Source organism: Electrona antarctica (genome assembly GCF_951216825.1).
Source record: "Electrona antarctica genome assembly, chromosome: 7".
Classification (NCBI taxonomy): Eukaryota; Metazoa; Chordata; class Actinopteri; order Myctophiformes; family Myctophidae; genus Electrona; species Electrona antarctica.
In genome coordinates this window covers 45,923,708-45,944,501 of record NC_136812.1, presented here as the reverse complement: position 1 = coordinate 45,944,501, position 20,794 = coordinate 45,923,708, and the positions used below count along the sequence as shown (strand labels likewise).

Below are 20,794 nucleotides of genomic sequence, written 5' to 3'. Positions count from 1 at the left end.
CGCAAAGAGATTCCCTTCAGCTCTAATTATTCTTTATACATTTTCTTGAACTGAGAGATATTTATACAACTTTAATCAATTCGGTGGATAATTCCACAGTTGACTGCCAGCAACTGAAATACACATCTGCTTTAATGCAGTCTGTGCATACGGATGCATAAAACGCTATTTCCCTTAATGTCATCCCCTGAACTGAAAAGTGAAAACAAGTTTTGTACATTTTCTAGTGGTAATGTTATTTGATCTTTACATAAATAAGACTCCTACACAGACTTGTAGTCTTGGGTTAATTTAAAATGGTCTCATTTTCCAAAAATCATTAGCATATAGTGCCACTAACAAGCATTTACAAAACCCAGACAAGAACATAATTTGGAAAGGGGCAATAACATTTTGAAAGGGAAAATCATGGTGACACCCTGGGATTAGCCTGTAAATGTTAAAATGGCTGAAATGAATGCAGATGCGGGTAGGCTAGCTAGAAACAAGCCAACAATCACTTTGATGGTCAGCTTTGATTGGCGTGCAACGCAGTATTTCACAACATTTCAGGCACAATTCTGTTTTTCTTAACCCATTCTGGGCGGGAAACCCTTTTGGTGTTAGCATTATGTTATGCTTTAGCTATTGAAAAATAGCAGATCTACACGCTCATAGCGTGCCACCGAGTGGCGTGCTACGAGCTTGTAGGTCTGCTATTTTTGAAAAATCGAAGAACCACTGACATAGAAACATAGCTTTTTCTGAAAGACATTTTTAGAATCTGATCTCAGGTCAGAATGGGTTTTAACAGACGACACTGGAGGTTTCCGTAGCTAAGTGAAATCATTAAAGAAAAATCTTCATATAAAATGCCTGTGGGGTCGTGGGCGGTAGCTGCAGTGTTACGCCAGGGCTCCACCGGACGCGTTGCGTCTCCGTCGCGTGCGTCAAAAAACGCACCGTTTAAATTTTAATGCGCGCGTCGCGTCAACGCAACGCAACGCGGGCAGTGGAGCCACCCTTCATTGATTAAAAAGGGAACATTCCCTGACGGTGACGGAGACGCGACGCTGATGCGTCCGGTGGAGCCCTGGCGTTAGCCTTTGTGGCAGTATGTATGCTGCAGCTGGCCTGGACGGACCTAGACTATAACAGAGGCGGCTCACAGAGGCCTGCGTCTGGCAGTTACAGGTGTGAGCATGCATCCAGCTGATTGACGCTCATGTATAATACTGCGCACACACACACAAATACCAGTGTTACTTTTGCAATGTAGTTAAATAAGAAATGTGAAAAAAGCTTGGGGGGAAGATAAATCATTAAAAAAAAATCATTTGTCTGGAAAATAATTGTGTTAAATATCGTGAAAAATCATATCGTGAAACTCGTATCGTATCGTTACATGCCTAGTTCTTAACTATGTGCAAATACGCTAAATTCCATTTCCCCCTCAGGTCTGATGGGCGTGTCCAAACCCCCTTCCATCCACCCCAGCTCCTCGGACTCCGCCCTGCCAGGCATTTGCAAGGAGCTCATTGGCCAGACCCTGTCGTGTCTGCGTCACAGCGGCGGCGGCAGGCCAGAGGAGAGCGTGGCCGACAGACTGGCGTCAGACCTGTGCGTGGTGTACGGCGCCGTCCGCCGCATGGCTGAGCTGTACCACGCTCTGGACGAGGACAGCCAGGAGAACGGTGGGAATGAAACCTTTCCACATCCATGTCAACCAAATACTCCAGTGTCCCAATTTGTGGATGTTTATTCAATTTGCAACATTAAAGTGGCATTATGTAATGTTTACTATACAGATTGAACACATTCATTTTAGAGTATGTTACAATTAGAGTATGTTACTTATACCATTGGGGTGGTTGCATTTTGGCTCCCTACTCTTCTGTTGAGACGTTAAGATCTGATCAAAGGTCATGTCGCACCTATATGCAGGATCTGACATGAATTTTGACTGCTATTTGATCCAATAGTAAAAATGTCAAACCGTGTTCAGAATCCGGGGTAAGGGGAAAGTAACGTGCAGCTTTTAGCGATCAACACAACAAAGGTTTGATTACAAGAGTGAGGAGAAATCATTTCTACCCACCACACTAGAGGGTGCTTTTGTTCATCGAAAAGCACTGAAACATTTCTATTTCTACTGTTACTTTCCTAGAACAATCAAATAATTGAAAATGTTCAATACCTGTACCTCCTCATATCTCCAATTGTACTCTCCCACCCCAAAAAACTAAATGAATGCCCTACTTCTTTATTCTCGTGTCGCAATAAAGTTGCAAAAATATTAATCTACAATCTCAAAATGTGTCTCATTGCGGCGCATTTGAGCTTGTAGATCGTCTATTTTTGCCACTATTGGACGTGAGGTTTCCATCCGACAGTAACTCTACTATGGCACATTGCTTAACCTATTTTGGGCGGGAACCCCTTTTGGTGTTAGCATTATGTTATGCTTTAGCTATTGAAAAATAGCAGATCTACAAGCTCATAGCGCGCCACCAAGTGGCGTGCTACGAGCTTGTAGGTCTGCTATTTTTGAAAAATCGAAGAACGACTGACATAGAAACAGCTTTTTCAGAAAACTGTCAGGATGTAGAAGACATGTTTTAATCTGATCTCAGGTCAAAATGGTTTTAAGCGTGATGTCTTTTCTCCCACAGTGTTCGTGTGTAACCCAGAGGCCCAGACCCAGCTGGTGAAAGCCACCTCGGCCATGGAGAGGGCAGTGTTTGCCACCATGCAGTGGCTGGCTGCGGTCAGACCCCCCTATGGTCAGCTCTACACCATCTGTGAGGAGCTCCGCAGGCAGGTGAAGAAGATGGGAGGCTTTTTTCAGCTTCTCATTCAGGTAAAACGCAACTTCATTGTACAGCACACAATATTTGTCAGTAAAACATGTATCCACGATTAAATAAGTAAGATGCATCAAATAAATAACATGCATCAAATATACTAAATGACAAACGTTTAGGCTACAGTACGTAATTGTTAATGTCTCCCCTGACACAGAGGTCATTGATATTGATATCCAGACTACTAATAAAGATGGTTGTGCATCTAAATCAATCCAGTGCAACATCTGCTTCAAATAACCTTACTGACATCATGGGCCAGTACTGTAGGTGGTCCTATACATGACATCATGAGTGACTAAATTAATTCATGGAAGTGAAGGGTGACCAATACTTTTGTCACGTGGAAAAATTAGGCGATCTACAAAATAAATATATACAGATGCCAGGTTGAATGTGGTCTATTCTTCAATTTCTGTTTCATCTTTTTTTAAGCATGAATCACACTTGACAGTCTTGACAGAAGTTAAGGGCTTCAGGCAGGGAAAAACTAATTATACCAATTCCAAATGGGGAAATCTATGTAGAAGCTCTGCAGTCGCAAATCAGTGCAATCTGGCTCAATGAAATGATCACACACTAGAACGTATCGACATCTGTGCAAGGACAGCAACTGGTGGTGCCTCCCCCTCCACTCGGATGAATTGATTACAAAACCATAAACACCTGAAACGGGGAGGGGGTGTTTCGATTTAACCCATTCTGGCCTGACCTCAAAATTGAGAAAAATTCTTCTAAATCCTCCAGTTTTCTGAATTAAATATTTTCACGTTTTTTCAAAAAATAGCAGACCTACAAGCTCGTAGCGTGCCACTCGGTGGCACGCTATGAGCTTGTAGATCTGCTATTTTTCAATAGCTAAAGCATAACATAATGCTAACACCAAAAGGGGTTCCCGCCCAAAATGGGTTAAGCCCCGTTTTGCCACGTGAGCGACCGGCGTCTAATCAGAATGCACAACATTGATTGACGGGTCGTAGCTGTGAGCGGTTTGGAGCCGCGAGTATGGAAATCTCCGCGTGCAGGGAATTGTCAACCTTGAGCCCCTAACAGAACATGAATATACCGTGTGTATATTATAATTGATCATATATTTATATAAGAATTCTTCAAAAGCCTCCGCACCTAAACACTGAATACTTTATTATTATTTTGTTGTAAGCAATTTTGCTAATTTCTTTTTTTTTAATAGTCCTACTCCCACCTTCACTCCAGTTTCTCAATGTTATAATTTGTGCACTCGCCCACTTCAATCAATGTCAACCATTTTGTTGGGTATTGCTGCTAGCTATCGATCTGGCGTCTGATTTTTAAATCACCCGTTTCGGTACTACATGTACAGTACAGCTCACACTTTGCTGTTAAATTAACCTCCGTGACCCTTTCCCCGTCCCAGGGCTGCGAGTCTGAGATCTCGTCCATGGTGACGGAGGCCCAGAGGAAGAGCGGTCAGACGCTGGACGGCGCTCTGCGAGCGCTGTGCCAGCTGGCAGCGATGACGGGCACCGCGCTGAACACTACGGCGCTCGGCACATGGGCCACGGGCAAGGTAACTCCCCCCCCCATTAATTGCACAGCAGCTCGTCTGTACATGCAAGGGCTCAGGGGCCCCTTGTAATCAGCACTCCCCGGCCCCGTTCCATAATGCGGGAGAATGGAATATTAGTCTCGTGGCAGAGCAAGGGTTAGGGGTTAGAGATGGTGGGGGTGGATTTATTGAACTGAATGTTAAAACGGCATGTATGATTTTATTTTTTTGTGGACTGTATAAGTTCACCAGGGACGCATATTCTGCTCTACAACCTCTCATTAAGACGGCTACTAAATTCCCAGACCATTTCTTTTTTTTTTTTTTACATACTGGGTATGAACTTCTCTGTTAACGTGGAAATGTCTCTCTGAGAGGTGCTCAGTGGGCATAAGAATGCAACATATCTAACCAAAGCCACTAAATTAGTCATATTTGCACTTCATGGACCGGTTGACCCTTTGCTGCTGTTGTCCACAGGATGGTGGATTAGCAGAACTTGTCTGGATCAAAATGTTCATTAATCCATTTAGGCCTGACCTCAAAATTAAAAAAAAATCTTCAAAATCCTTCAGTTTTCTGAAATAAATATTTTCACTATTTTTCAAAAATAGCAGACCTACAAGCTCGTAGCGCGCCACTCGGTGGGGCGCTATGAGCTTGCAGCAGAGAAACGTTTTAATGCCCTCCCTGTGCTCAGAGTTGTATTTAGTTGAGGACGATCTGAAGATGTTGTGATGGTAGATTTCCTGGTTAGCTAGTAGATGTAAGAATTAGAAAGCATACCCCTAAATACTAATGTTTATATGAATGGTAAGTGATTTCTTAAACAAATTATTGTTTAAAGAACTATATTCTCTGCACTATATTCTCTGCAATCTGCTGCAGAGAAACGTTTTAATGCCCTCCCTGTGCTCAGAATTGTATTTAGTTGAGGACGATCTGAAGATGTTGTGATGGTAGATTTCCTGGTTAGCTAGTAGATGTAAGAATTAGAAAGCATACCCCTAAATACTAATGTTTATATGAATGGTAAGTGATTTCTTAAACAAATTATTGTTTAAAGAACTATATTCTGATAGGTGAGTCATTGTTAGTAGATAGTGTTCAGTCACAGGGGTCCTCCCATCTCCCCAGCTCTTTATAAAAACGATACATCTTCAGTAACAGTAGGTTTCAAAATGTCAGCCTCTATAGCAATGTAGAGCTTATAACCAAAGAAAATTACTTGCCCTAACTTAATGATGATTTCATAATCATTATGATGAATTGCCTAGCAATCTTGATGGTGATTCTAAATGTACAGTAGATTATGATCACTACGGCATTGGTGCTGTGTTTTCTGCTTGTAATACTTCATATAGACCAAAGCTTCTCTGATTTTGCTGGTTTCTAGTCAGATGGAATATAAAGCTACCAGTAATCTTGGCTCCAAGGTCACTGCAAAAAAAATGTTATTCCATTAACCACATACTTTACGCACAGCAGTGTCGTGCAAAAATAGTGTCAATAGCAGATCTACAAGCTCACCCCAGGTCACAATGCGACACTTGATCTTGTAGATCGGCCTTTTTGAAACCTATGAAATCGATTGTTTTTGATTAGTTGGATTAACACCCCTAGAATGTCTATTGCTGGCATATTCAATAAGTTTCTTAGATAAAGTGCTTCACATTTACAGTTGTGATTGCTTACTTTCAGCTGTCAGTGGCCACGTCACTACTGGAGGGGACCAATAAGGGTGTCCAGTCCCTTCTGAAGGAGGGGCTTATTATCAACAATGACATGCTGAGGGAAACCCAGCTGTTGTATCCAAGGAACCCGGTAAGTGATGACAATTATCTGGGGACACGGGGAAATGACTGTCATGCTCCATACATTACTATCATGGTGTTATGCCAACGGGGAGGAGATAAACTGACCTTGTCCCCCCCCTCCCCTAAATTTCGGTTCAAACTTGGCTAAAAATGTATTCTACTATGCTGCCACCATAATGTGGAATGTACTACCAAAATAGTTCGACTCCCTACCCAAACTAAAAGACTGGCTGACATAGTTTAAGTCCTTGGTAGTAGCGTCCTCTGCTGCCCCACTTTCCCCTCCTTCCTCTGATGTATTGTATTAATCAGTAATGCAACTAGATAACCTTTAACAGTACAGGTAGTTGTACGGTCAAACACCCTGCTAATAATTCAATCAATCACATACACGGGGATGGAAACATTTCTGTATACAAACAAATGGAAGTAGATCTTCAGTGTGTTAACTCGTATTGCTGTACCATCTCCATTTTGCAGGTCCTGCACAATCTGAAGTCCCAGACCGTAGACTTGACCTGTGCTCTTCAGCAATACATCCACTGTCACATGTCGGTAAGCTACATCCTTCAGCAATACATCCACTGTCACATGTCGGTAAGCTACATCCTTCAGCAATACATCCACTGTCACATGTCGGTAAGCTACATCCTTCAGCAATACATCCACTGTCACATGTCGGTAAGCTACATCCTTCAGCAATACATCCACTGTCACATGTCGGTAAGCTACATCAGTCAGCAATACATCCACTGTCACATGTCAGTAAGCTACATCAGTCAGTAGAACCACGAGCCCACATCAGCACGTCCTGAAATAATGGATAAGAATAAGATACTGTATACTTTATCCCCAAAGGGAATTGATTTACTATACATGTATTAATCCTCAGCTCCAGCTGCCATACGCTCATACAGATTTGTCAATAAAAGCATATGTATATAAAAAAATCACACCCATGTGAAGTGATGGGGCGCACTTATCGTACATCATCTCATTCCAGCCAATCACAATTTGCGTCCTCACCTTCGTCATCAATGTTTGTGTTACGCAGTGTTTGTGTTTACACAAACACTCAAAATTGTCTTCATTATCAATGGCATTTGTTTGCTGGCCCCTCCTATGTCCAGCTTCTGGTGTGTATGTAACCCAAATTGTGTCATATCGCCACTCAAATACATTGCATCAATATGTGGAATACCCTCATACAGTAGACGGCAAAAAAAAAAACACATCTCGCATCGTGACACAAAAATGCTATTAATCGCCACCATCCCAGCAGGCCTGTTAAAGCTGCCAGTCATCGTTAATGGCTGCTGTTGGAACCCAATGTCCTCTTGGCTTATCTCCCCCCAGTCTCCCCTTGGGCCACCGTTCAGATAATGAACGTGTTGAATGAAGTGCCATCAGTCACCCTGAACACGCTTGCTTGCCGTTATCTTAAACCACACAAAACGACAACGCTTTGCGAGGGATGCTCATCGCCACGTCACCGACCGCCCAAAGGACAATAACGTCTGGGGGGGTTTTCACCACCCACACAATGTCATTGTCGTTGAGACAACAAAAGGGGGTTTGGAAGAAAGTGACTTATTGGCTGCTTACAGTTGGAGGCCATCGATATTGTCCTTTTCTTTTTGCTGAGGTTTGCGTGATCTGCGCAAAAGGACAGTTAACCCATTTTAGGCGGGAACCCCTTTTGGTGTTTTAAACATTGTTATAATTTAGCTATTGAAAAATAGCAGATCTACAAGCTCATAGCTTGTAGGTCTGCTATTTTTTTCAGAAAACTGGAGGATTTAGAAGGATTTTTTTTAAATTGAGGTCAGGCCTAAATGGGTCAAATGATAAGGGACAATATCGGTGGCACCCAACTGTATATAAATGTGCCATTTATGTGTCAGCCAAAGTGGGCCTCTCACTTCACATAGAGGGACTGTTATTATTTTCCCCTCCAGTGTAATGGTAAGAAAAGGTGAAAACGGCATGTTCTTTGCAAAAAAGGCGTTGCAATCGGAAAGTGAAATTCCTGGCTGAAGTGAAGAGGGTTTATTGCTGTGTATGTTTCCCACTATTCAGGGTTTTGCTAATGGTGGGGCTGAGGATTGGGCTGCTTGTGTTTCATTGAGATCAACATTGGCTCCTCTACAGCAGTGCATGGAGATGAACGCCGTTACATTTATGTCATAGGAATGGACTGATCCCCTTGGAACGGTCTCTTGTTTTTCCAGTGACATCAGTCAGAACTGTGTGTGTGTGTGTGTGTGTGTGTGTGTGTGTGTGTGAGAGAAACTGAGAAGTGAATCCTTGGACCAGCTGGGATAGTTTGGGTGGGGAAAAGTGAGTGTGTGATTATGCTTTCCCTCAGCTCCCCCAATGAGCAAGGCACTTGACTTAACTCGACTGGAGACGTTGGGATTTAAGTGGTGGATGAGGCTGCAGTTATCGCACAACGCAATCCTCCTCACTGTAGCGGAGTGGGTAGCCTGGGAATCAGAAGGTGGTCACTGCTGTGACCAAGTATACATTATGTGATTAGGTCAAGTGTAAACAGAGTGATCATAGGGCTGGAGAAATGGGTTTCACACCACTTGGGTCGGGTACCAGTGCACTGTCCAATGGTGTCTGACAGTAAACTTGCAAATTAAGTTTCAAACTTGTTTTAGTGCAGCAGCAGTCACAAATTAATCTGTTCAAAATAAGTTTGCCCTGGACAACCTTTTTGCTTTCTCTGGTGCTATTGCTGTGTCTCTGCTCTGCTTTCTCAACAATCAAACGAAGAATAAGGTCGGGACTCGGGACGTGTGTGTCGTGTTTATATGTCGTCATGTGAAAACCGGTTCTGTGAATGGGGGGGATGCCATGCAGGCACCTGGCAGACACGTTTCACACCAAAGTGTGAAAAGACTTCAGACTCAAACCCCTCCAGACACGCAGGACACAGAGAGAATAGATGTGTATTCTTCTGTCTGATACACTGTCTGTCTGCCTTGCGTAGCGGCTAGGTGGCGGCCTATAGGCAATATCATTTAATAATAATTAATTTTGTCGGAGGGGAGGCAGAAACGTAGCCAAGTAAAAGGCTCATTCATAGTCTGGATTTTCGGTGGTGAGGTGACCACCGAACTACAACATGACTTCACGAGCCGCGGTGAAGTGCAAACCACCGCCCCAGCCCTTTCTGTTTTTACTCACCACCGCTCAATGTTATTTCAACTCCGGTGGTCACCTCACCACCGGAGCGGTGGTCACACCACCACCGAAAATCCAGACTATGAATGAGCCTTAAGGCATCTGCCTTACTTTGCCTACAGTAAATCCGCCCCTGGTCAAGAGGTTCATCACTCAATGCCCTAAAATCTCTGTGTTCAGAAACCTAGGTACTGGGATACCTTATCAATCTCAATGTTTGCTTTTGTCTTTGGATACTCTGATTTTAGTTGGTGCAAACATAACAGAAACCAGAAGGCCATACCAAAATGTGACCTACAATGTACATGCCGTGCGTGCATTTTCACACCTGTGTTGTCCACCACACAGGAGCAGGAGGTCAGCCCAGAGAGCGCGGGGGAGGAGGACTTGGAGCTCCAGCTGCAGAGTCTGGGGAACACGGCAGCCAGACTGTTCCAGTTCAACCAGGCTGTCCGACAGCTGCACCACTCCCTCTCCACCAGTCTCAGAGGTAAAGAACATCCTGATGATTACTAGCTACCAACCCAGAGAGGCTGGTTTTGATCATGCTTACATTTTAGACTCGCAACCTTGGACGCTGGGTAGGTACTGTAACTCGCAGCAATGTGTGTGTAACAATAAAATGTTTCTTAGATCACCAACATTCCCAGAAATCGATAGTGAGAACTGCAAAGGCCAAGCCCCATAGCATCCAGTGCTGTAATAAAATGTTTCTTGTGATGCCAAATAATTCTTTTTTGCAATATTTTTCTGTTGTGCAATTGCAGGATTTGTGTTGAACAAATCTCACAGCACCAAAATGAATACCTAATTTAACACGATTTAAGGAATTTAATTGCAACCTAAAGTCTTGGAACATTGACTGCTATATGTATATCGTTGCTATCGGAGCAGAAACCACCATCTCCATATTCTAATTTTCTTTTTGTAAATTAATGCCCTACTTCTAGATCACTTGTGCGTTGCAAAAGTAGCAGACAAGTTACTTTTACAGACAAGCTCAAGCTTCACGCCACATTTTGAGCTTGCCTTGTAGATCTGCACATTTTTATTTGAATCCTGAAAAGTAACAGTTTTGGCCGATCTATTTTTTTTGTATATTTAAAATCACACTATTCTCTCCAGGTAAAGTCTGGGACTCTGACCATGGCATCTGCACGCACGCCATCTCCTCCTCTGCCAGGGTGGTAGACGAGCACATCAGCGGCGGCCTGACCAAAGGCACGACGTCCTCCTCCACTGTGTCCTACAGCCTGCGGCTGCCCTGCGTCAAGAGGGTCCTGGACACGCGAGACACACTCCACACAGCCCTCCAGGCTCTGGCCAAAGCCACCTTTAACCAACTGGGGGAAGCGGAAACGAGAGGCTCTGCCAGCTCGGAGAGGAGCGTCGGCGGCAACTCGACGTCTTCCAAGGAGAAGGTTGTTGGTGCTCTCAGAGAGAGAACCTTCAGTAAGGCGCACGCGCTCTCCTGCGAGACGGTGTACACGTCCTGCAAAAGTAGCCCTCGCTTTGTCTGATATGTGCTGTCATTTTGAGTGTTGGATGTATATTATTGTAACTCTCAGTTTGGATGTTGTATTATTTGCAACTCTCAAGTCTCTTATAACTTGATGGTGGCTAATTACTCAACATCGTCTTCCTGCTGCAATTGCAACCAGTACAATTGTACTTTTACATGCTTTTTCATTGCTTTTAACCCTTTTAAATCCCAATAAAGTTTTTAATGTTTTGTATATTATATATATTGTACTGTGCACACTTTAAAATACAGTGATGTAAATGTCAAAGGAGGTCGCCGAGTCTCATTGTTGGCGTTCATTAGGTTTGTTGGTACATTTTATTTCTGCGTAAAACGGTCTGGTCAAAATGCAACAAACGAATTGCTTTACTGTATTAACCTTCATTGTCTATATCATATATCACACGTTGCACTCAGGAGTGACCGAGGGCTTGAATTATTACTTGCACTGAACCTTGCACACCTTCATATAGGCTACTTTGAGCTGCCACATGATTGACATAAACATTTACCAAGCACAATCAAATATTTAAGACCGTACTGTACAGGGATTTCTTAAAAAAAAGCTTTTCTATCAAATGTCTATTACGTGACAAATAAAGTAACTTTAAAAAAATGCTGTGCTGAGTGCATTTATTGAAACAAAATGCTTTACACTTATACGTTTCCAATACTGTCTTACTGTGCATGTACTTTATAACCGTTCATGAATGATTGAGGTTTGACTCAAAATTGCATGCCTGCATTCATGTTGAAAACATTGTCGTCGGTCCAAGTGCAAATGGACAGGCCAGCATTCTAATCTTGTGTTTTGGTAATTTAATCTTAACTAATTATTTTTGATCTTGAATAGCTCCATCTCTTGCATGCATCTGTGCTTCTTGCCTAATGCAATTCTGCAATGACCGTTGAATTTGAAAAGTTTAAGAACCACTGCTGTAGTAGTACTGTAGGTTAAATGTATAAAGTGCCTTGTTTTCTTGTCACCTCAGAAGTGGTAACGTACTGTAATGTACTCAAGTTTTTGCTTTACCGGAGTATTTCCAATTTGCAATACTTTTACTTCTATTCTGCTACATCTCAGAGACAAATATTGTACTTTTTACTCCACTACAATTAATTGAAAACGTATACTACTGTGTACATTTTGATTATTATAAGCTCTAGACTATTTGCAAAATAGTCATACGTTTTGAAACCTGTGAAATGGGACATTCTGCATCATGGGTAGTTTTACTTTTGGTATAGCTTACTTTAAGTATATTTTGATGCCATTACTTTAGTACTTTTATTTGTATTTTTTTTAAGACTGTTTCTACATTGCATCATTGATACTTTAAGTATTTAAGTAGCTACTTTTACCACCACTGGTAAAGTGGTAATTAATAATTAGGTTCCTTGTTTTCTTGGCACCTCTGAGCAGCAGTGAGTAGAGAGGAACGCCCACCTCCCTCTGCATCTCTCCATACATTCTGTCAAAGGACTGGAGGCTCCCACCGACGGCAAACCAAGTCCGAACTGAAGTTGGATTGTTATTTTTTAAATAAGCCTTTGAATTTTGTCAACGTCTTACCGTGCCATTAAGAGATGTTTACAATGTTACTAACAACACGACACGGTGTCGACTGAGGTGGAGTGTAGCTAAACGCGCGAAGTTTTGGGACAACTCGACTCATCATTTTAACACCGGAGGACTCAGGTAAATATAAGAAAAATAATGTTTTATCAAAACTCTTAAACATATGTTAATGTTTTTAAGATAAACTATTATATGCATAGGCTTCTGTTGCCTCGCCTTTACTAACGAATGCCTTTTTAATTTACATTTTCATAGGATGCGCGGCCGGTTAATATGCACGAATATGCTTGTAAGTATTAAAAACGATATTTATTTGTGTTCATTGTGGCTTGTTTTGGCCAACAACTACTGTGTCCTTAATTCAAACGGGCACGTTTGTTAGTGTAGCTACACTGCAGAACCTGCCAAAACACGCTGAACCCCTAAATGTGTTTTCCATCTCGTCCTCCCTAAAGAGCCGTGCAAATGATATTTACTGTTCTGTCAAGTACAGACTAATGTGATGTGAAAATGAGCCATAGGCCAGTAATACAGGCTGCCTGGTTTGCCCTGTTTATATAGGTGGGACTGCATGCCTGCCTGGCTTATTTCTCCTCTTCTTTTTAGTCCACAAGTTATTCAAGTTCATATTGACAAATTTGCTCAATTGAAATTACTTGATTGATTCATCTTAAGTGCTGTAGGTAGGCCCTAACTATGTATGAATTTAACTGATGCTGTGCAAAGAGAATGAATGTAGATATAGATATAAGTAAAGTAAATTAAAATTAATAAAGTACAAATATTTGTCTCTGAGATGTAGCGGAGTAGAAGTACAATGATAGAAAATTGGAAATACTCCAGTATAGGAAAAAGTACAGTATTTGAGTAATTGTAATTATAGTTACTTTCCACCACTGTAGTGTAGACTACTTACTGGTACACACATTGATACACAGTACAGCAGTATTAAAGAGTGGACACAATATTGGAAAATAGACTAAATATAAAAACATAAAACGTTTGAAATGCGTAGGCTACTTTACACTACTAAACCAATTACCGGTATACTTGATATTCTGTTTCAGATTTGGTTTCATCATTTTACATCAGGTAAGACATCTTAAATATCTCCTTTCCATGAATTACCATGTACCTATCCCAACATTTATAGGGTGTCAATGTGTCCCCTTGTCACTGGTTCTTAACTTAACTTGGTCATTGAGGGAGTTCCAGGGGGAAGTTAAGCACTTCTGTCCCAGTGTTTTCCCCCCAGAAGGTGGCATGCCCATCTCCTGGTCCACGTTCATTTTTCTATAGCTTCATTTGATTGGCTCGGCAGCGGATTTGAACGGGAAGCTCATAAAGGTGTAATTTGTGGTTCCTGTTAATTAAAATCTGCTGCAGCCAAGACAAATAAAAAAAAACGAAAGCATCATATATACAGTTAATACGTGCATGTGTGTTTGTGTGTGCGTTAGGTTGCGCACAGGTGGTGAAAAACAACCATGCTGTTTTCGTGCTCATTCCCAGCCAGGCACCCACCCAGCCAGCCAGCCAGCTACCCACACACATAGCTCCGTAAGGGAGTGGTAGCACCACTCAAAAACATACATACGGACATACAGTACATATAGACACACATAGGGAGCGACATGCATTGCTGTTTCTAGGAGTGGTTGCACCACTCAAAGAAAAAGAAGAAAGACTGCCCAAGTCTTTCCTTTTCTTTCCGTTTGTGTGTGACATACAGTAGGTGTGTGCCTCTTTAGGAGACAAGGAAGCAGGTTGTGGTCTATTAATGCCAATGGGAGAGTGAACGTAAACACAGCTTCTGAACGATAATTTGGCCCCATGGTCACTTAGGAGACCATTTGTGTATCATTTTGACTCTGGTGGCAAAGTGATGGTTGGGCTAGCTTCCTAAATTAACCATCTTTGGCTGCAGTGCCAATCAAACAAAGCTGTGGGACACTTGTTACTGTAACAGGCAACGACCACCTTCTGTGCAAATCTGGGATTCCAATCAAAGATGCTTAATTTAGGAAGACAGCCCAACTCACACTTTTGATTCTAGGGGCGAAATTGTACACAAAATGTTCTCGTAAGTCAAACGGCAGATCTCGTGAACGTTCTATGTTTGCTATAGATGTCGCGAGAGTGTGTTGCCGGGTCAAAGAAAGGTCCATTACTACAAAGTAGATTTTCTCCTGATTTGTCTCTCTTAATTTAAAAAAATAAAAATAAACCAAAAGCCATTTAGTGTCAGCATGTTGATAAGATTGTGTGGCTTGTCAAGAATGTTTATTTTTAGTTCAGTGACCATGGGGCTAAAGAATAGGCCAGAATATGTGTTCATGTTCCAACCTACTTCTGCTCTCCTAAAGAGGCGGCCACCTACGTCACATAGATACGGGAAGTGAGTCTTGCTCTCCTATTGTTTGCCTTGGCTGATACTTAGGAACCAAATAGACCCTTATGGGTCTGACTGTAAAGGGAGTGTATGAATGGAAATTATGGAACCAAATGGACCCTTACAGAGCGTCTGTTGTGGTCCCAGAGATACAAATCATATTAAGTGGTTTAGAAAGACTACCCTATGTTAACTGAAATGTCACATGGGTTACCAGTAGTAATCACTGGTGGTCCAGAGTGAGACGCTCTCCACTGACTTTGAGACCACGGTAACCCCTGTTCGCTCTGGACGGCAGCATCACAGCCCTGAAGATTCCGCTTGGAACCGCAGAAACTTTACACGGTTCTCAGCCTTCAGTTTGCCTTGGAGATGACATCTGTAATTGTAACATCTCATGACTTCACCACACTTTAACAGGCCTTAATAGCATGTGGTTAGGGTTCACCCCTTGCCCCCCCCAGCATCGGTCGCCAGTCATTAATCCCCTTCCTAGGCTGAGATCACGTCAAACTGTAACCGCCGTCGCAGGTCGGTTCAACTCAGGTCTGAGAAAGCATGAGGCTCACTGCTTTGCTTAGCAGTGGGGCCTCTATAATTGTAATGTAATACTTGGCTAAGATGTGAGAAGGGGCTTTTCTGGAGCTCATACGTTATGGGAGAGTGACCGGTCTGACTTGGGGAGGATAACTTTAGCTTAATAAGGAACTCATAATTAATTTTGAGCTTGGAAGATAATTTGGTGAAACCTTAGCACAGAGTCGGAACAAGCATGCGGCAAAACATGATCTGTTTCGATGATATTTGCGTCATTTCAACCTTGGCAACTTTTGGGGCTCCTTTTCTATTCTACAAATCATATTTAGCTGATGTGAAACTGGCTGATGTGCAAATCCTCTGCCCTAGTTGGAACTGTGTGTACGTTCTAATATTTCAGGGCCAGGCTGCCACTGAATGTTTGGAGAGTGGTTACTTAGAAGAGACTTTCTGCCACGTTGGAAAGGGTGCATGACAACTAAAGAAAAGTCTGTATGGGTTTAGAGAGCTGGGATTGTATGTTTTCCTTGTACTACTGGTTACTACTGTTAACCCCCACCAAACTAGTCTAGAGCCCTGGGGAACCCCGGTCAGTATATAAAGTTTAAGTGGTTAAATTAATAAAGTTCAGCTGTTAATTAAAGCTAAGGTTAGGTCAGGGGTGCCCAAAAGGTAGATAGCGATCTACCAGTAGATCACAAAGGCTGTGCAGGTAGATCACAGCATGGCATGGTCCTAAAAATATATTTCATTTAAATAGGCTGTTAAAAAATAACTTTTGGGAATCTGACACTTGAATTATGGTGACTTGTCAGTTCAAACCCACAATGCAATACTTGTATTATAAAAACACAAAAAACACCCTACCAATTCCATTTGTCCCTCTATTTCCCCATTCCAAGTGTGTTTGTGTTATGTCTTGCTGTATGTAACGCCAGTGACGCTATTCCAAAGCCCCCGTACATTTTTAAACAAATTTCAGCAATGATCATATTGGTGGGTAGATCTTGTTGAGCTGGTCACTTTGAAAGTGGCTCTCAAGTCAAAAAAGTGTGGGCACCCCTGGGTTAGGTGGTCTATGTAGGACTCGGATCGGCGTCCGGCCGTCCGCATTGGACCCAAAAGTCTGGCATTGTTTTGGGCTGTAGAAATGTGCATGCATGAGGTCTGGAACCATCTACACTGATTGAAACGTTGATAGAAATAAATAAGCAAAGCTTTAGTTTTTTTTTCTTTTTTTTCCCCCGGCTTTTGCCTTTTATTTTATATTTTAATAGAGGGACAGACAGTAGGCTGACAGGAAATGGGGGAGAGAGATGGGGGAGTGACATGCAGTAAAGGCCGTCGGGTTCGAGACTACCGGCCAAGGTGCCTGGACCGCTGAGCCACGGCCCCGGCCAGTTTTGTTTTTCTTTACCGGGTCTGCAGATTCTATCTCCTTCTAGAACCATACTGCTCGCCATGACACAGTCCGGATGACCCCCAGTCTATTGGGTCTGGAAACCACAGGTCTCGAAACCACTCACTTCAAACCCTTTGTTTCTAGTGCTCGCCGCCGGCGAGTCCTACTACGAGTACGTGCCGGACCACCTGGCGTGGCACGACGCCGGGCGCTTGTGTAACCAGCGCTCGGGGTCCCTCGCCGCGGTTTCCAACGCCCCGGAGAACCGAGAGCTCACCGGCTTCCTGATGTCGCTGAACATCTCCCAGCCCGTGTGGATCGCCAGGAAAGTCATGACACATCTGAAGGGTGAGTTCACCATGCGTGTGTGTGTGTGTGTCGTCTATGATGACTCGTATTGATATGGCAGCGCAGACAGTAGGCTCATTGTGCTTTGTTCTGCAACAGGCTTTGCGCGCACACACACTCACACACACACACACACACACACACACACACACACACACATGCGCGCACGCTTGCACGCACTAATATAGCCATGCAACAACTCACATGCGACAACACAGCCTTTGCCAGTCCTCTCAGCTTCTAGTGAATAAGTATTTCCCATGTTTACAACTTTAAAGCCGCAGTCCATAAGTTTTATGTCCGTTATGTCTCTCTCTCCCGATGCCACAATGTCTGAACTACAATAAAGGTGGTGGTGCATCTAGTGTCCAATCAGGTGAGCTCTCTTTAATGACATAATCTAGTCCAGGGGTTCTCAACGTTTTAGGCTGGGGACCCCCGGAAATGCTTTGGCCATGTCTCGTGACCCCCAATACAAACTGACTGCAAGAATAACCTTAATATTAGATGAATACTGAAATACTGAATACTGAATACTGAAACCAGATATAATCATTAAGGAAAGTTTATGCATGTACTATGTGTACTATGTAAACTCTTCATTTCCATTTTTCAGCCATTCAGTTGCAGTGTTTGTCCAACCTGACACCAGGGCCAAGCTGTCTTAACAATCTCCAGCCACTGCAGATGTACCAGTTTACAGATTGGTTCAAATAAAACAATTTTATTCAATAAAAGTCCCGGATTGTAGTTTTAAATATCAGACCACAAACCGGTGTGGCACAAAAATACGGTTCCATCTCTTTGAACCACTTTAAACCACTTGGAAATGTCATTATAGGCAAATAATATCAAAGAAATTCAGAGATCTACAAGCTCACAACACTTGGCGATATGACATGTTGTGCTCTTGTAGATCTGCTGCTTTCTCTTTTGGCACGACTAGTCTGCCAAGGATTTTCCTTTAAAATAAGATTAGATGTTTAATGTCACTGTGTTCAACATACAACGGAATTGCTTTTAGTGCATCCACTTCAAATCAAATACAGATACAGAAACATTATGCCATATACACTGTTAAGTCAAGTCATCATAGTTTTTTTTAGTCTTTTGTGATGTCCATAACGTCTGGCTCTTTTCTCTTTCCTCCATGTGGAACTTTCTTTAATTTGTAATCAGCCTCCTTTGAAACTCTGATCCTGGAGTTCTCGGGGCGGTCGGACACGCGGAATGCGCGCCTCCGCCACTCCTTCCCCGCCATGGCGTCGGTGACGGTGTGCTCCTGGCTCCGCTTCGACCCGGAGCTCCTCGGCTCCGCCACCGTCTTCTCCTACTCCACGCACGTCAACGAGTTCCAGCTGCGTGCGCGCCTCGCCGCGGGGAAGCCCGTGCAGCTGGCGCTGCTGGTGCACGCCGCCCAGGGCCGCTACATCGACACCTTCGGCCACGACGGCGCCTGGCACTCGGTCTGTGCCTCCTGGAGCCGGCAGGGAGGGCAGTGGGGGCTCCACGTGGACGGGCTGCCGCTGGCCAACGGGCGGGGCCTCTACATCTCCTCGGGAGGAGGTAGGGCTGTCACTGTTACACATTTTAGTTTATGATTAATTGTCACAAATAATTGCGATTAACGATTTAATTGTGTTTTTGGCATTGGACATTGGAACGTTATGAATAGAAATCACACAATTCCATTTGCCTTTTAGGCTTCGTAATAAAAAAATATATATGACAAATAACTGAAATATACCATGAAATTACTGGCATTTTTTTTAAATACATTTTATACTTAAAATAGTGGAAATGGCTGATCTACAAGCTTCCAACACGTCAGTCAGTTTGTGACGTGTTACGTAAGCTTGTAGTTCTGCTATTTCTGCTTTTTTATGTATGAAAATGTTTCAACATGGACACGATTATGACGATTAGGACAAAATAATTGCGATTAGAGGATTATGTAACCATTGTGACACAACCCTAGGAGGAGACGGAGGAGGAGGAGGGGGCATCGGAGGCGGCGGCGTGTTCATCGTGGGCCAGGTGCAGGGCAGCCTCGGCGGCGCGTTCAAGATGGACGAGTCGTTCTCCGGCAGCGTCACGCAGCTGTACATCTGGGAGCGCGCCCTCAGCGACAGCGAGGTCCTCGCCATGGAAAAAGACTGCGGGCCTGTCTCCGCCGGCCTGGCGTACAAGTGGAGCAGCACGGCGCTGGAAATCGAAACCTCCCTGGGCCGCTTGTGGGGGGAGAACCCCTGTCAAGGTAAACGAGGGGAAAACATTGTGGGGGCTCAACCGCCAGTTAGTGCAGTTAGCACGTGATGCTTGGGAGTTCCATTTCTCCTCTTCCCACAGTGCATCGCACGCACGCACACACACACACACACACACACACAAGCACATATTTTACTGATGTGTCAGACATAGTCACATTATCAAATCCAGAACCATTTGCAGGTTATCCCTTCCACCCCCCCCTCTCTCTTTCTCTCTCTCATTCTCTCCCTCTCTCTCTCTTTCTCTCTCTCTCTCTCTCTCTCTCTCTCTCTCTCTCTCTCTCTCTCTCTCTCTCTCTCTCTGGCCATGTTTCAATCTGTTTCAATCTCCCTTTTCTCTCTGTTCCTATATTTCCCTCTTGTCTCTCTCTCTCTCTCTCTCTCTCTCCCTCTCTCTCTCCGCGTTGAGAAGCAGAGCCTTTTGGGCCAAGTTGTAATTGGCAAACGTCAGGCCCCTAAATGGCTGTTGTAAATGTTTCATGTGTGGCGTCATGCTGGATCTCCACCCTTCAAAACAAGCTTCTTACTCTCTGACAACGTGGTCCCCCGTGACCAATAGCATTCCAGGCTCGGCCCTGAGTCTGGCAATATAAGACGCTCAACATACAGCGACTGTGTGTGTACTATACACCAGATGCTATTTCTCTCTCCGGATTGTTTTCTAACATTTAAGTCAAAAAACGTAGCGGTCAAATATTTGGTAACGACCTAACGGGTGCTCGGAAAATGATTGACCAATGGGTATCTGTCTATCAATAAAATGTTACTGGATCCCTGGATACTTGTACACTGCCAGAATCCCCGACATACGGTTTTATAGCCTATAACAAGCCTATTTGTGTGATTTTCATTTGATGTTCGTCAAGATGAGTACCTGAAACGGCGTTCCTACCGCAACAGAAAAGTAATTTAGAAATTGCTTAATATTAGCACTGGTGGAAAAAAGTACTCAAATGTTTTACTTAAAGCTGATATACAGTAGACAAGTTTCCAGTGTTTGTACACAGAATTCAAATAGCTCCACCCCCCTGTCATTCTATTGGCCGAGCCAGGTCACTTCAGGCTATGGGATTGTTGTTGCTGCTGGGAGGGACGCTATGGATATTGCGCTCGTATGGCTAAATATGACATTAAAAAAGTATGAATTTCTATCGATATCTTAGTTACAACAATGACATGTTTTTTTAAGGGTAAAGGTCCCCACACACCGAGTGCGATTTTCGGATTATTAGCGGCGTTTCTCCATCAGTTTTCCGAAAAACGCGCCCAGTGTGCAACCACCTTAAAGGAGCATTCAGTGATTTGGGTGATTTGGAAAACCACCCAGTCCGTCCCGGTAACAAAATGTGCACATGCACGCTCTA

At 43.4% G+C, this 20,794-nt stretch overlaps 2 protein-coding genes across 2 annotated transcripts in view; both read left to right on the top strand.

Annotated features, from left to right (window-relative positions):
- Positions 1-11,518, top strand: part of kif14 (kinesin family member 14) — a 39,144-nt gene extending 27,626 nt beyond the window's left edge. The window contains exons 25-31 of the mRNA XM_079505116.1: positions 1,437-1,673; positions 2,652-2,839; positions 4,240-4,392; positions 6,073-6,195; positions 6,669-6,743; positions 9,729-9,870; positions 10,506-11,518. Of these exons, the coding sequence (XP_079361242.1) occupies positions 1,437-1,673; positions 2,652-2,839; positions 4,240-4,392; positions 6,073-6,195; positions 6,669-6,743; positions 9,729-9,870; positions 10,506-10,900 (1,313 nt within the window). The 3' untranslated portion in view covers positions 10,901-11,518. The remainder of the gene's footprint in view (positions 1-1,436; positions 1,674-2,651; positions 2,840-4,239; positions 4,393-6,072; positions 6,196-6,668; positions 6,744-9,728; positions 9,871-10,505) is intronic.
- A 924-nt stretch (positions 11,519-12,442) lies between these two features.
- Positions 12,443-20,794, top strand: part of LOC306926282 (adhesion G protein-coupled receptor D2) — a gene marked incomplete at its 3' end in the record, with an annotated part of 46,968 nt that continues 38,616 nt past the window's right edge. The window contains exons 1-7 of the mRNA XM_079505550.1: positions 12,443-12,601; positions 12,737-12,770; positions 13,549-13,573; positions 16,957-17,160; positions 17,510-17,536; positions 18,340-18,726; positions 19,142-19,417. Of these exons, the coding sequence (XP_079361676.1) occupies positions 12,738-12,770; positions 13,549-13,573; positions 16,957-17,160; positions 17,510-17,536; positions 18,340-18,726; positions 19,142-19,417 (952 nt within the window). The 5' untranslated portion in view covers positions 12,443-12,601; position 12,737. The remainder of the gene's footprint in view (positions 12,602-12,736; positions 12,771-13,548; positions 13,574-16,956; positions 17,161-17,509; positions 17,537-18,339; positions 18,727-19,141; positions 19,418-20,794) is intronic.